Source organism: Thermobia domestica, chromosome 13 (assembly GCF_964235325.1).
Source record: "Thermobia domestica chromosome 13, izTheDome1.hap1.1, whole genome shotgun sequence".
NCBI classification, from domain to species: Eukaryota; Metazoa; Arthropoda; class Insecta; order Zygentoma; family Lepismatidae; genus Thermobia; species Thermobia domestica.
In genome coordinates this window covers 174,129,071-174,143,755 of record NC_137466.1, presented here as the reverse complement: position 1 = coordinate 174,143,755, position 14,685 = coordinate 174,129,071, and the positions used below count along the sequence as shown (strand labels likewise).

General features: G+C 35.3%; 1 protein-coding gene across 5 annotated transcripts in view; it reads right to left on the bottom strand.

Annotated features, from left to right (window-relative positions):
• The window catches only part of aPKC (protein kinase C iota type), an 850,264-nt gene that overhangs the window by 268,045 nt on the left and 567,534 nt on the right, over positions 1-14,685 (bottom strand). For all 5 annotated transcript variants that reach the window (XM_081736917.1, XM_081736916.1, XM_081736919.1 and 2 more), the window contains one exon: positions 3,003-3,121. In XM_081736917.1, coding sequence (XP_081593043.1) covers positions 3,003-3,121 — 119 coding nt within the window. The remainder of the gene's footprint in view (positions 1-3,002; positions 3,122-14,685) is intronic.

Sequence of the window (14,685 nt, the reverse complement as noted above, 5' to 3'; positions counted from 1 at the left end):
CTCCATTTTTCAATTTTTCAAGTTATATATTTCTAACAGTTCTCAACACAATTCTCGTCCATTCCTACCAGAGGTGTTCATTAAAGATTTCCCCTGACCTACTTACCGTTGACTTAGATTAATGAAATTTGGTACAGACATAGTAATTTCCAATACCCACATACTTTTCTCATAGCTTTATACACTTAAGGAGACTTTGTTTGTAGAAGTCACAGATTGTTCCAGAAGTCATGACTTGATCTCAGAAATCAGCGTTTTGTTGTCTTAGAGTTGTTTTCACTGCAAAAATTACTTCATAATTGAAAAGAAGTCAGAGTTAGATGACGAAAAGTCAGGAGAGTACGGAATATGGGGAAATATTTCATACCAACAGGATCGTGCTTGTGTCTGGGCTACATGCAGGTAGTGGCTGCTGCAGCGTTTTCTTCACGCATACGGACATATTTGGCCAACATTCCACACCTCTTAGTTTTTTGCTGATTTTCGTAACTTCTGCAGCAGTGAAGCATAGTATGTTCCTGTAATTATAGTGTCCTTCGCCAGGAAAGCTATCACCACTACTCCATACTGGTCTCAAAAAAACTGTCAGCATAACTTAGTCCGCTAAGGATTGGACAGGGGTCTTCTTTGGAGTTAGAGAATAAGTACGTTTCCATTACTTTGATTAGACCTTAGTCATGGTGATGGACCCTTGTTTCATCCTCAGCTAATAGTCTATCAAAAAAAGACCTAGTTTTCGTGATACAAGGTTAAAATTTCTTGGGAGCAAGTGACTTGTTCCTACTTTTGGAAAGATGTCAGTATCCGGGGAATCCATCCACGAAAAATGTTATGCATGTGGAACTGCTCATGGATTATTTGCTCCACAGACCCCGCACTTACCTCAACACTTCAGCTAGTTGGCAAATTGTTATTCGGTGACACTCCAAGATGGCGACTTCCGCTTGCTCAATCGTGACTTCATCAATTGCGGACTGGGGTCGCCCTGGAATAAGGGTCATTTCTATGGAAGTTGAATTGACGGTGCCAGTGCTTCACAATGTCATATAATGGTTGCTTCCTCTCCGTGGGTCTTTTTCATCTTCTAAAATGTTTCCTTCGCCTATGTCAGCGGAAATATTTAATGAACACCATTGCAATCTCTGTATTTTCCATATTCTCTTCATCCAGTTGTCGGGGACCTAACGTGATCCGATCATGATCATTTCAGGTAGTCTGTCAAAGTTTTTTTCCACGATACAGACAGAACCCTGTAAGGTTACAAATATCCTCAATGGTTAGCCTTTTGTTCACCATGACCATACCTTCAACTGAAGCAATGTTTTCTCAGATGGTTGCACTAATTTGGCTTCCTGACCTTGACAGATCTTCAATTGATCCCCTTCCCCTCCCCCATAAACATCCTTCACCTGGCGATGAATATCGATGCATTTTTCACAATATGTATACAAAATTTTAATTATACACCTTGTTGACAACATCCGTCATTTCTGATCAGTATCAGAAAAGGATTTCTTTCACAGGTGAATATATTGAAAAAAAAAAAAAAAAACATAGTTAGAAGCTTGAAATTTTCACAGTTAAAGCATTAAAGTCAGTTAATTCAGACATAATTATATTAATCTATCCTTATTAGCTTTTACACTATAGCAAAACGGCATGCACTTTTAATGTGCACCTTGTATATAAATTAGTGCATTAAATGTATACGTTAATGTACTAACAGAAATAATTATGTTGAAGGGAGATGTACTGACAACAAATTGTGATTTCAACGTGCACCATCTGACCATTAGACTGAAAAGACAATTTATTACCTTTTAAATGCTGAGGATTGATGATTTAAATAGTAATAGGAATGTTAAAAGAAAGAATGAAGAAACTACTATGGAAGACTAAGGTGGAATATAAATGGAAAAGTATCCAGAGATGGTAAATAAAGACGGCAGCTAAAAGTATCATGAGGAGAGAATGAGATGAAATCAGAACGAAGTGAAATGTTAAGGAATATAGAAGGACAGAATAAAAAGGCCTCGTAAAAAGTGAATGAATACATAATTGAATGACGATACCTTCGACATGGCTCTTGAACAATATAAATATTTCAAATTTATCACTTTTAAATTTTACTATAAATGTATACATCTGTAAACACTCATTTAAACTACTTCATATATCACATGAACTTATTGGCATGTAACGATGGTGGTCAGAGCTGTATTGGTAGGAAGTTAACTACCTTTTAATTCAAGTAGCTCCACAATTATGTTAAAAAAAATGGGTTAATACTAAAATTATGTGCCACCAAAAGAAGAACGCCCTAACTCTTCGGTTATTCATAACCATCTTATTACGTGAGGCGTTCAAGTTAATACGTGACTTTAGTTTATTCATTTATTTTACAGATTCAAACCCGAATCCCAGGATAGAAGCAGTGTATGCAATAGGAATTGGCAACTGTGTCCTGTTACTGATTGACAGCACTCATTTCGTGTGCCAGTTCAAAGACCGTTTTTCATTATGGTGGACAACAGTGTGAACGTGTACACGGAACAGCATGTGATGATGGAAGTTTTTAGTGAAGGAGGACAAAAAAAATCAGCTGAATTTGCAGAGTACTTCAGACACTCAGCCGCAGTAAAACATCTGAATAGTGCAAGCGTTTCAAAGATGGCTGTACGTCTGTACAAACGTCGCATAATCTATCGAGAAACTGTGAAGTATATAATCTTCGTTAGGAACAGTAAGCACAATAATTCATGATATTAAAATTTTTTAAACAGTAACTTTGTTAAGTGCAGTATAAATTCAATAAATAGCTAGAGAATTAAATAAGGTATCCAACTCTTCTACATAGAATACGAACTGTAGATTCTTTTTGATAGTTTTTTAGAGAAGGAAATGATTAAAATACCAGAAGAAGTGCAGCTTAACTGAACTTGATTTTGAATCATTGACGTATCAATTATTTAAAAGCAGATCCAAAGTTTCTTCTTTCTTACCTTGGAAAAGATAATCTTCCGTGTTTTGATCAGGATTCTCTGAAGCACCAGCAATATCAAACGGACTTCTTCCCGCCAACATTTCATATAGCAAAACACCTAGCGCCCACCAGTCCACACTATGTACAGAGAAAAGAAAAATATTATTAATATAGAGCACTTTCCTGAAAGAAATTGCTCATGTGAATTTGTGTTAACTGATTTTACGGTATAATATGTCTATTACATTAATAAATAAACATTAGAATTAAACAGTACCTTACTTCATTCATTTAAACATCGATATACATATTTTTGTGCTAATTATACATCACTATTAGGAAACTGCCTTTCAAAGAAAAGTGAAGAATTCCTCTTATAGATACCCACGTTGTTTATTAAAAGGCATATAACTTGCTGAGACACTTGTAGTATTTACTTGTGATTGTTTATTGAAATTATTAACAAAAATTGATAACTTCCAGGCTGCGTGATAGTTTTTATTTATTCACTGATAGATATATAATTGTTAGTTTTTACAGACTGGACTACACCACTTAAATTATTTTAATAATTTCTATCTATATTTATCTCTCTTTTCCTTTCTATTGAAGCTTTATTATCCTCATCCCGAAGTATTGATAGCAAATAAACAATCTCCTTGCTTAACTCCTTTGCAAATTATTTCCTTACTTTTGGTTATATGGTTCTTTCATTGTTGGTCGAGTATTATTAACCTTCGCGAGCTCTTATACCAGTAAGATGAATTGAATACTCTGCAACCATATTTTTTTTCGAGATTTTAAATATAGGATTACTGTAATCCACTTGTAATGACCATCTATTTCATATTTTATTTACAATATTGGGTTTGATCGATAGTAAGAGGTTTTTCTATAACATTTTATTGTATTCTGTCCTTAAATCTTTCGTGTTTCTAGTTCTACTTTTTGAATAACTTCGTTCTTAGTTCATAAAAAGAACGGACAGAAGAAAATTAGATCTTTTTTAAAAAAAATCTTTTTAACTTTTCGTTTGTAGCAGAATGGTTGAGTCTTTTAATATTAAGAGTTATTAAATTCTTCACTATAATCCCAACTGGCGTTCCGAATGCATAATCCATTCAGTTGCTGTTAAGCACAAGTGTTTGTTGTATGTTTGACTGGTTGTATGTTGTACTGACGTTGTATGTTTGAACGGTTTGCTTTTAGGACGAAATTGATGGTCCTTTAAGCTGCTTATGGCTATATCAAAAGATTAAAGCGAAAAATAAATAAATAAATAAATAAATAAATAAATAAATAAATAAATAAATAAATAAATAAATAAATAAATAAATAAATATAGGTATCGAAACACAATAATACTTTTATTGTGTATTACAGTTTGAATCATCAAACGAATATAGGTGATTGGTTAGGGTTTGGGCTTTGCAATCTTCTGGTTTCTAATTCCGAGGTCAGAAAACTAGCCTTTACCACATGTTTTCTCAGTCTCACCAGAAGAATTCTGGATGGTACATTCAATAACAAGCCCTGGCCAACTTCCTTTCAAATTTCCCCTGTTAACATTGTTAATGTTTCTGCTGTGACCCAAACTTTAATAGATAGAGACTAAAATGGTTAATGCATATATATACATACTACAATTGAAAGAAGAAAAAGTTCATGCATTTGTTCGAGGCTATCTATCATCTTGGGTTCAGGTTGCTAACTAATAGCATCAAAGTTAGAGCATGATAAGAGAAAAATATTACATAATCTCATTTAAATCTTTCCCTCTGCATCGACATACCACTTAATTGCCCTAAACAATTGTTTCTGTAAGAAACTATTGGGGTTGAAAGTATCGATATCCAAATTTTGCATAAAAGCATTTGTGAAAAAGGTGATTTTTTAAAACTGATTTCAGGAGACTTCACGATTTCTATAAAATGCGGTGATTCTAACGCATGAAATAAGGTTTTATATTGCAATTTAAAGGCAAAAAGTCAACGGGAAAAAATCTGCGGGCAATTTTCGACATTCTACCCCAAAAGGACGTAGGCAAATTTATCACGTTTCGAATGATTACCCATAAAGGCATGGTTTTAAATGTGGGAGCTTTCTGATTCAAAGACTATGGATATGTTATTCACTTTCCCGCCTTCAATATGGAAAAGACAGAGAGAGACAGCGTTCAATGGAGAACACGACTTGTCCGCAGCATGACATAATGCATTTGCAAACTTTCTACTTTTTTTCTTTTTAATTTGTTTAGTACTTAGTAAAAATAATTGTAATTATTAACTACACTGACAAAATATTATAATCTCTGCATTTATAAATAGTAACTTATCTTATAATTGCACTTGGATAAAGTTATACAAATCTTTTATTCTACAAATCTTTTATTCCTAGTAGGGCAAAAACACTAATGTATCAAGGATGTTTTATGGAGATTATAGTAGTCAATTTGTATATTCAGTTATGTTGTACAAACTGCAGGTATTGTATTGAATTTATGGTTCAAATATCTGGATGTAGTCGAGACATTACTTTCCTTTAAAGTTCTGTTCCGATTTTCTGACTACAGACGAGACACGAAAATCCCCCAATCTATTTCTGGTGGCACATGTCTTCTTTCTGTTGTTCATAAAAATAATGAAATTTCGCAGTATCTTCAATTGATAACTATATGTTATTTGCATTTAAAGAATGAGTCAGAAAAAACCTGGCCACTTTCCTCCCTCCATATTTTCTAGTATATAAGATGAACATTGGCAGCACTGTGCATAAGCAAGGGCAGACTGTCGATCTTACTCACGAATAGATTGTCAGTTGTGAAGTGTGCATACTGTGGTAAAGAACGATGAGTCAGTTAGAAAAACGAAAACTAATTGTGAACAAATACCTCGAAAATCCAGGTATGTCCTTAAATAAATTAAGCAAACTCGTAAAATACCCTCGGTCTACTGTGCAAAATGTAATTAAAAAGTACGCACAAGATTTAACTGTTGAAAGAAAACCTGGCTCAGGTAGAAAACCGGGGACTAGCCAACCGAAGCTGGAGAAAAGGGTTACTGCATTGCTGCGTCAAAATCCTTATTTATCGGAAAGAGCAGTTGCTGGTGTGGCCAAAGCGTCCCAATCTACAGTGCACAGATTTAAGCAAGGAAAAGTTTACGATCTTTCAAAGTCCAAAAGGTACCTAACCGAGACGAAAAGCAAAAAGTGACGGCAAAATCCAGAGCAAGAAAACTCTATGATCAGTACCTTACTCAATATGGATGTTGCATTATGGACGACGAAACCTATTGTGTCGCTGATTTCAGTCAAATTCCCGGAAAGGAGTAGTACGTGGCACTGAAGAGGGGAGATTTGCAGGATAAATTTAAACAACGGAAGGCATCCAAATATCCCAAACAATATTTGATTTGGCAAGCTATTTGTTCATGCGGTAAAAAAAGCAAAGCGTTCATCACAACAGGGACAATTAACGGCGAAATTTATACGAAGGAGTGTTTACAAAAACGCTTGTATCCATTTGTGATGTCATACAGTAACTCTGTTTTCTTTTGGCCAGATCTTGCTACCTCTCACTACTCTAAAGCAGCCACTGATTGTTATAAAGAAAAGGGTATCGTCGCAGTTCGAAGAGAGGCAAATTCACCAAATTGCCCTGAACTTAGGCCAATTGAAAAATATTGGGCCCACATTAAAAGAACATTGAAAACATCAAAAGGGAAGGCGGCTGACTTGAAAACTTTTCGTCGCAAGTGGACTGCAGCTGCCAATCAAATAACAGAAGAAGATGTGCGAACTCTTATGAAGCGGATTAAGAGTAATGTACGAGCATTTTTCCATAATTAGTTCTTTATAATATATTTTGTGTGTTTATTTTTTTAAACTTTATAGTCAACTAAAATATGCAAACGACCTTTCTTCTTTTCATTTCTTTACCTACTTTTTTGGTCAAAGTTACTGGCCAAGTTTTTTCTGACTCATTCTTTATTTAGGCGACGTAATCGGAGATCCATCGTGGCTAAGCGGTTAGCATACGCGCCTTTGGTGTGGGAGACCCGGGCTCGATTCTCCGCGGCAACTCATGATGTTCGGATTCCTCGTTAATCAGTAGGATCACGTCTCATATAGTCTCGCTACTGAAAGGGACGCTAAGCGCCAAGTCAACTCAGAAGACGTAATCGTATTTTCTAAACATGAAATATCATGACTTTTCAAAAGCGGATACGTTAATATGCAGAAGATTTTTGTACATTACATATCTAAAATTAAAGATCAAAGTAACTCAGCACCAACTCTTACAACCTAAGGGTACAAGACATCACGATTTAGACAAAGCACTATTTTTTTCTGAATTCGTACCCCGCCACTTGCTGATAAAGACAGACCACGGAAATTTTTTTTCTTGGAAAAATTACTTATTTTTATTGTTTAGTGTTTTTTAAAAATCTTGTTGATACCTACCACCAAATTAATAAAAATGCGATACTTCCAAAAGAAAAGGAAATATACATTTATTCAAGATAAATAATGAAATACACTAATGCAAAATTATTTTATTACTATCTTAAAACAATATTGATTCAACGGTTAAATCTACTAGTTTACGAAATATCATTAAATTACCGTGAAAACGTTCCAAAAGACACGATAATGGATTAAAATGTTGGTAATAATTAAACATCTACAAAATTATGGTATTTACTGTGTTTTTTTCTAGCGCATACTATTTTACTTAGCAGCACTTCACTTGACTACTAACTTACGCATGTACTTCGTTTAGACTCTTTTGTGAGTATAATTTCTTGGTTTTGTTAAGTCTAAAATTCAAGTGCTTAATTCACAAAGTGAAGGGTAACATACGGAGAACAAATATGCCTGAAACATCTATCTTATGTTGTTTTGCTACTAGAGACAGTGAGTTTTCAAATAAACGAATAATAAATTTAACTCTCACTCCAGTAGTCATCGAATCAATTCACACGTTCTTTCATTATGAAAATTTGATAAACAGCTACTTACAAAATCACATAGCCTACACTATAGTAGCGAATGATTCATTGTTGCACACGTTTTCTTAAGCAACTGGAGAACAAATTACTGTTCTCGTAGCAACACTACAGTAGCCGTAATCTTATAGATACCGTTGTGATTCCACTGAAATGTTTAGTGACTCTTATGTTTATCCTTATAGTAACAACACAAAGATTACAGTTTGAAATAGCTGCAATGCTGAACTCAACTAATTCTGCTTTCTTATTTCATGAGTTCTGTATAGTTTTTAATCTGTATACCGTATCTTAGTTAATTTGATATTAACTGAAACAGGAACATAGATTCGGATTACTCTTCATATAAATACCAATGTATACACTATTTAATTGTAACTCTAAGTGGATTCACGAAAACGTCTTATTTTTGGTACTAGTGTTCTGTTATTACATTGTAATGCGTGATGAAGAACTGATATTAGTTTATATGCCCAAAGTGTTGGCCGCTAACATTATTATTTGTGCAACAAGAGCTGGCTTCTGACAGTTGGGTAGAGCGTGTGGAGTATTGGGAGCGCTGTTACCAAAAGCTCCGCAACAGACACAGCAGCTCTGGTGACAAATTAGAACGTTTAACAAGTCATAATTTTATAATCGTAAAAATAAAACAGGAATGTATGATTTCCAAAAAAAAACAACAATAACAGTGCTTGGAATATTGGTATTCTACAAGAAAAATAAATAATATATTAATAAACTGTTTTTACTTATTAACCTAGTTTATACCAACTTCAAAACTTAACACATTCGAGACGGAGCCCGCCACGTAAGCGGGCTATTTTCTTTCTTCAGTGGACGGAGCCCGCCTACCCGGCGGGCCTAATGTTTCGTATTTGAATGGCAAACGCATATCCGTAGCTGGGTTTCGACTTCTCAATTATACTTTGTGATGCCTCTAGTACTTGTAAAAAAAATCAAGATGGCAGTGCGACCAGTCCAGAATGAGGGAAGTCGTTGAACTGAGAGATTGTTTCCGCAAATTTGTCAATTGTGCTTCAACCGAAGCAGCTGTGAATGATTGCTCTTGCCATTTAGAAGCTTCTTTTCATTCATAATTGACAATTTGGGCGAAGAAGGGATACGAAATGTACTATATCAGATGGATTTGGATTCTGGATCTGAAATCGATGACTCGGACAATGAACCCGGATTACGTGGACGATGATAATATGCGAGGTAAGTTCTTTTTTTATTTACTCGGCAATAATATGAACAATAAAGTTTTGGAATGGGGACAAAAGCATGTCTTTGTAATATTCCACAATATACATCGATGGTGTGTTCAAATATGGAGCTATCCACACGGATAGACAGTGGCGTATTTAGAAAAATATTTGGGGTGGGTTTGAATTAGGAATGTTATTTGGTCTAGGAATTAATTCGTGCGGGTGGACAAGAGGTGGCGCAACGAACGGAGCGTCCCACAGTTCCGTGTATCCACACATGTGTTGCAAACCTTTGTCATCGCGTATCGTTCGTAGTATAGGGCAGTGGATTAAAGCGTCAACAACACCAGTTTGTAGTTAAGTGAACATGGCGCAATTTGTGCCTGATAAGGTGTTTTTGCGGGGTGTCCTGCTGCATTACTTTAACATGCAGAAAAGTGCGACTGAAAATCATCGTATTTTGGTGGAAGTGTATGGTGACCATGCTCTAGCTGAGCGAACGTGTCAGAAGTGGTTTGCACGGTTTAGAAGTGGTGATTTCGGCTTGGCAGACCAAGAGCGAGCTGGACAGCCAAAAAAATTTCAAGACGAAGAATTGACAGCATTGCTCGAGCAGGATTCGTGTCAAACGCAGGAACAACTTGCAGCAGCATTAGGCGTTGATCAAATAACAGTCTCCAAACGCTTGAAAGCCATGAGAATGATTCAAAAGATGTCACATTGGGTTCCACATGAATTGAAAGACAGAGACGTTGAAAGACGAAAAACCATTTGCGAATTGCTGCTTCAACGACAGAGCAGAAAGGGGTTTCTGCATCGAATTATTACGGGTGATGAGAAGTGGATCCATTACGAGAACCCTAAACGAAAAAAGGCCTGGGTGAAACCAGGTGAACCAGGTCCATCACAACCAAAACGAGAAGGTTATGCTGTGCATATGGTGGGATATGAAAGGTGTGGTGTACTATGATCTGCTGCAACCGGGTGAAACTATGAATGGAGAACGTTATCGACGACAATTAATGCGTTTGAAGCAAGCTCTGGCCAGAACACGACCAGAATGGGAGAACAGACATGATAAACTTATTGTTCAACATGATAACGCTCGCCCACATGTCGCAAAACCGGTCAAAACCTATTTAGAAAATGTCGGATGGGAAGTTTAACCTCACCCGCCGTATTCACCAGACGTTGCTCCTTCGGACTACTACTTATTCGATTGCATGAACAACGATTTGATTGGACAGCGGTTTACTTCTTCAGAAGATATCGAAACATGGGTCTCTGACTGGATCGCTTCCAAGGATGAGGACTTCTTTCGCCACGGAATCCGTACATTGCCTGACAGATGGGCGAAAGTGGTGGCTAGCGATGGACAATGTTTTTCTTAAGGTATTTATGTATTTTGTGTTTGTACTACAGCTTCAATGTGTGCGTACCAACCGCACGAATTAATTCCTAGACCAAATATTTTATAGAATTCGCGGATATTTTGACATACCGCGTGGATATTTTGCCGTAACAATGTTTCGAGTTTACAGGCATTGATAGGAGAGTTTCGTGGATCTGGTTTTTTATAGCATTTTCTCTAGATAGTTAGCAGCGTATTTAGAAAAATATTTTGGGAAACATTGGGGAGAAATATATTCACCGCGAATGTAAAGCCTGTGAAGATAAAGGTAAAGTGTCCACAGGTAAAAGGGTACGAAAAGAAACAAGCTGCGAGTGTACTCAATGTTCTGTAGCTCTATGTATGCAGATTGTTTCAACAAATACCATCAGAGAACCTGATATGAAAAGTATAATGACATCAGTTTATAAGCAGCCAAATTTGTGCATGTAATGCATATAGCAATCAAGTTCAAGGCTAATTATTAAAACTTTGAAAATAAATGCCTTATACATGAAATCTTTTCAACCTCCAGATTTATATAGGTTGTATCGGTTTTGATTGATTACTAATAGAATAAAAATAAGTATACTCCAAATAAATAATTATCCTTGTATTTGTAAATGCAATGAATGTAATATTTTAGTGCAAGGCGAATTACTTGTTTGTTATAAGGAAACCATTGTAAATTTTATATACAGAATAGACCTTATCAACATACAATAGGGTATATAGAAATTTGATGTCATTAACATACGTAACTTCTATATCTAACATCTTGTATCGGTTTGATTGATTTGCAGCACAAATCAGCCTTGCACTAAATTCTTAGTGTAAACTAATATTTTGCAATTTCATGATATCCAACCACTGTAAGGTTCTTGTATTTCATTAACAATGATGTAACTTCTTGTAAAAGTTATTAGATGTACCTCAGTATTCAATTGTATTGTTCGTCAGACTTTTTCTTATAATTGCAAAAAGACTCATTTATAACTAATAATTAAAAAAAATATAGAAATGAACAAATGATTTGAGATTTCTGTATTAAATAGTCCTAAGTGTATATGCTGAGAAATAAAAGATTTTGTAATTGTATTCTTTATAGCAGATTTTTTTACAAAATTCCAAAAACATGGTAAAACCGCCGTCTTGAGGGAGAAACCATGCAAAGAGAGCCTCCGACTCGAATGTGTTAAGCAGCTTCAAAATTTTTATTCACCTAATGCACAGACTTCGCGATCTTTTAATACTAAATCGAATACCAAAAGGTATTTTAAGTAAATTTTCAATAAACTTTTACAAAGTTAGGCTAATTACTCAATCGCTTCCCAAAATATAGCAAGTTACTGCTTCCATTTACTTCGAATACAAATTCTTGTACTAACAGGGAACTAAAAGATTTTCATTTTCTTCAGAGTAACTGGAAGACAGGCATCAGAACAGAAAATTATCAACAGCAAATGATTTACTGGGCTTGGTTTCTTGTTATACTTTCAAAAATTTAATTAACTGTTTTATTTAATCATTCTCGTTATAATTTATCTTTGGTGGACACTCCAAACTCTTGGAGTTTGAAGAGGAATAGTGTCGCCCATGAGACGACACGAGAGATAACGTTTCTTTGTCTCGCCTCGTAAACATCTGTTGCATGTTGTCTTACATGATCTAAACAAAAGAAGAGAGTTCGGCATGAAGCCCTCACCTGTGCCTACATGCAACAAAATCAATTTCCTTCCTTTATCAATTGGAATATGCATTTTACTTGTAGATATCAAGTCAGTCCAACATTAGCTATTTGAGTGGTTAGCATTAACCCATGTTTCGTCAAACCATACTATTTTCTCCAGTTCGATATTTGCCATTTCCCTTTATAATAATAATAATAATAAAAAGACAGCTATCTCTCTGAGGTCAGCTCTTATTGCGCAGACAATAACACACTAGCGAAGCTGCCAAACTACTGAATGCAACATGCTAAGTTTCTTATCTACACAAGAACGTTCAATAGTTGCACAGGTACGAGGCTTTTTCGATAAATAACGTACTTGATAGTCCCCCAAGTAAAAGTCTAGAAGTCTGAGGTCTGAGGAACGTGAGGGACACTCGATAAACACTCTTTGACCTATCAATCGTTCGGGTAAATTTTCATTGAGACACTCCACGACAAGGTGATGGTAGTGAAGTAGGGCACCATTTTCCTGAAGATTAAACCTTTCATCCTCATAAAGACTTGCGCGACTCATACCAGACACTGAAACAGGTACACTATCTCATGGACTTCTGTGATGGGCAAGTGAATTGTTCTAACACAGTACAGGAACTAGCAGGACTTGTTGCTGTAACAGGTCGTCCAGAACGTTTTTTGTGCTCATCTGTAACAGTCATCGGCTTCAAATTTATTACGAATTCCGGCAATTATTAAACGTGATGTGTTCCAAAGTCATTCCACCATTGACGTATCTCACTGATGATTTCGCACTTTGTACCACCTCAAGACTGCCTTTCTTTCTTCAATTGTTACCTTGTAACCATGTTGTTTCACTCCCACCACCAACACAAAAGAAGAAATGAAAGCATTGCCGGAATGCAATGTAACAACAGAACATTGAACTGTAACACTACCAAAAATGACATGTTTCCGTCAATCCATTTGTGAGTTATTCATAATTAAAGAGTGTATACATTTCTTTTAGTCACCCGTATATGCAACATTGACACAATCGCTTTCCTCAAAATAGGTATTTCTTCACATATTGGGGAAAGCGACTTTGTGCCCACCCTGCACATACACTCTGAATTAAAGTACTCCGATTTTTTTATTAATTAATTGAAATTTAACGTCTCTCCTTACTATCAAGACTATGTGAAACGGAAGGTACTATTTAAAGTGGGAACCAGAACACTACGTGGGGTTGTATCCGTGTCAATTATCTTCACTAGGAATTGAACCATGAACCACAAGTGTTAGCTACTTGGCCACGGCCAGAGTCACATTACCAATCTTGTTTTTGCTATACCTTTAAGAAAGGAGATTCATATCATAATTGCAAACACTGAGTTAGGTTCAGCTCCGTGTTGAAGATATTCGTCTCAGTACAAATATACCATCAAATATACGACAAACAAACTCAAGACTTTTTACCAGTGATCGATGTAGGTGCAGTATTCTATATAAAACAATACTTTTCAATGATTCAGAACATTATTTTCATAAAGAAAGAAAGAGAGAAAAAAATGATATTAAAATTAGAGATGCCCAACCGTGAAGTAAGAATCCTCAGTTCAAACTTACTTTCCGATAGATTTTATCTTCTCAATTTTGGAGTTTATTCTATTATATATGAGATTATACATACGTTGTCGTTTAATCCCATACCAAAAAACGAAAAAAAAAAAAAAAAATATATGAATACCAAGTAAGTAAAACATTTTACTGAAATCTTACCTCTTTAATATTCTTAAGATCAACATAGACTAATGCATATCTAATACATACCTTAGCTGAGAGAAACACATAACAATACAGATGTTTGATGTGATTCGTTAGTCATCTCTTCAGAATACATTAAAATTATTATATATAATAGACCTTTCAGAATTGCTTACAAAATCTGAAAAGCATATTCATTTTTTTTTTTCAATTATTAATCAAAAACCTATTTCAGTATTTACCATATTTTTCAAACACCAAGTGTTCAATTATTATTACTTAAGGAATATTACAGTCAGGAGCTTTTTCTCAATATATCTGAGGATCATCCTACAATTAATACGAAATGTTCTTATGAACAAATAATACTTCGCAGAGATCTGTAGTAAAGAAGTGTGGGTTTTTAACACATCCTCGTATATTTTTATTCATAACAATAAAATTAAGAACAATGTTTGCAAAATGTCATAAGGCACGTACAGAAAATTTCTCTAGAACAGTGACCTTGAAACACTAACTCCCACAGATACAGAACAGGTGACAGTAGTTTACAACATATTCACTAAAAAATTCCGACACTTGTCATACTGTGGGATCGACTTTTGTATTCCGGTGCCACAAACGTTAGCCGTCTGGAAATGGAATCAGCGTGTGTGACAGTC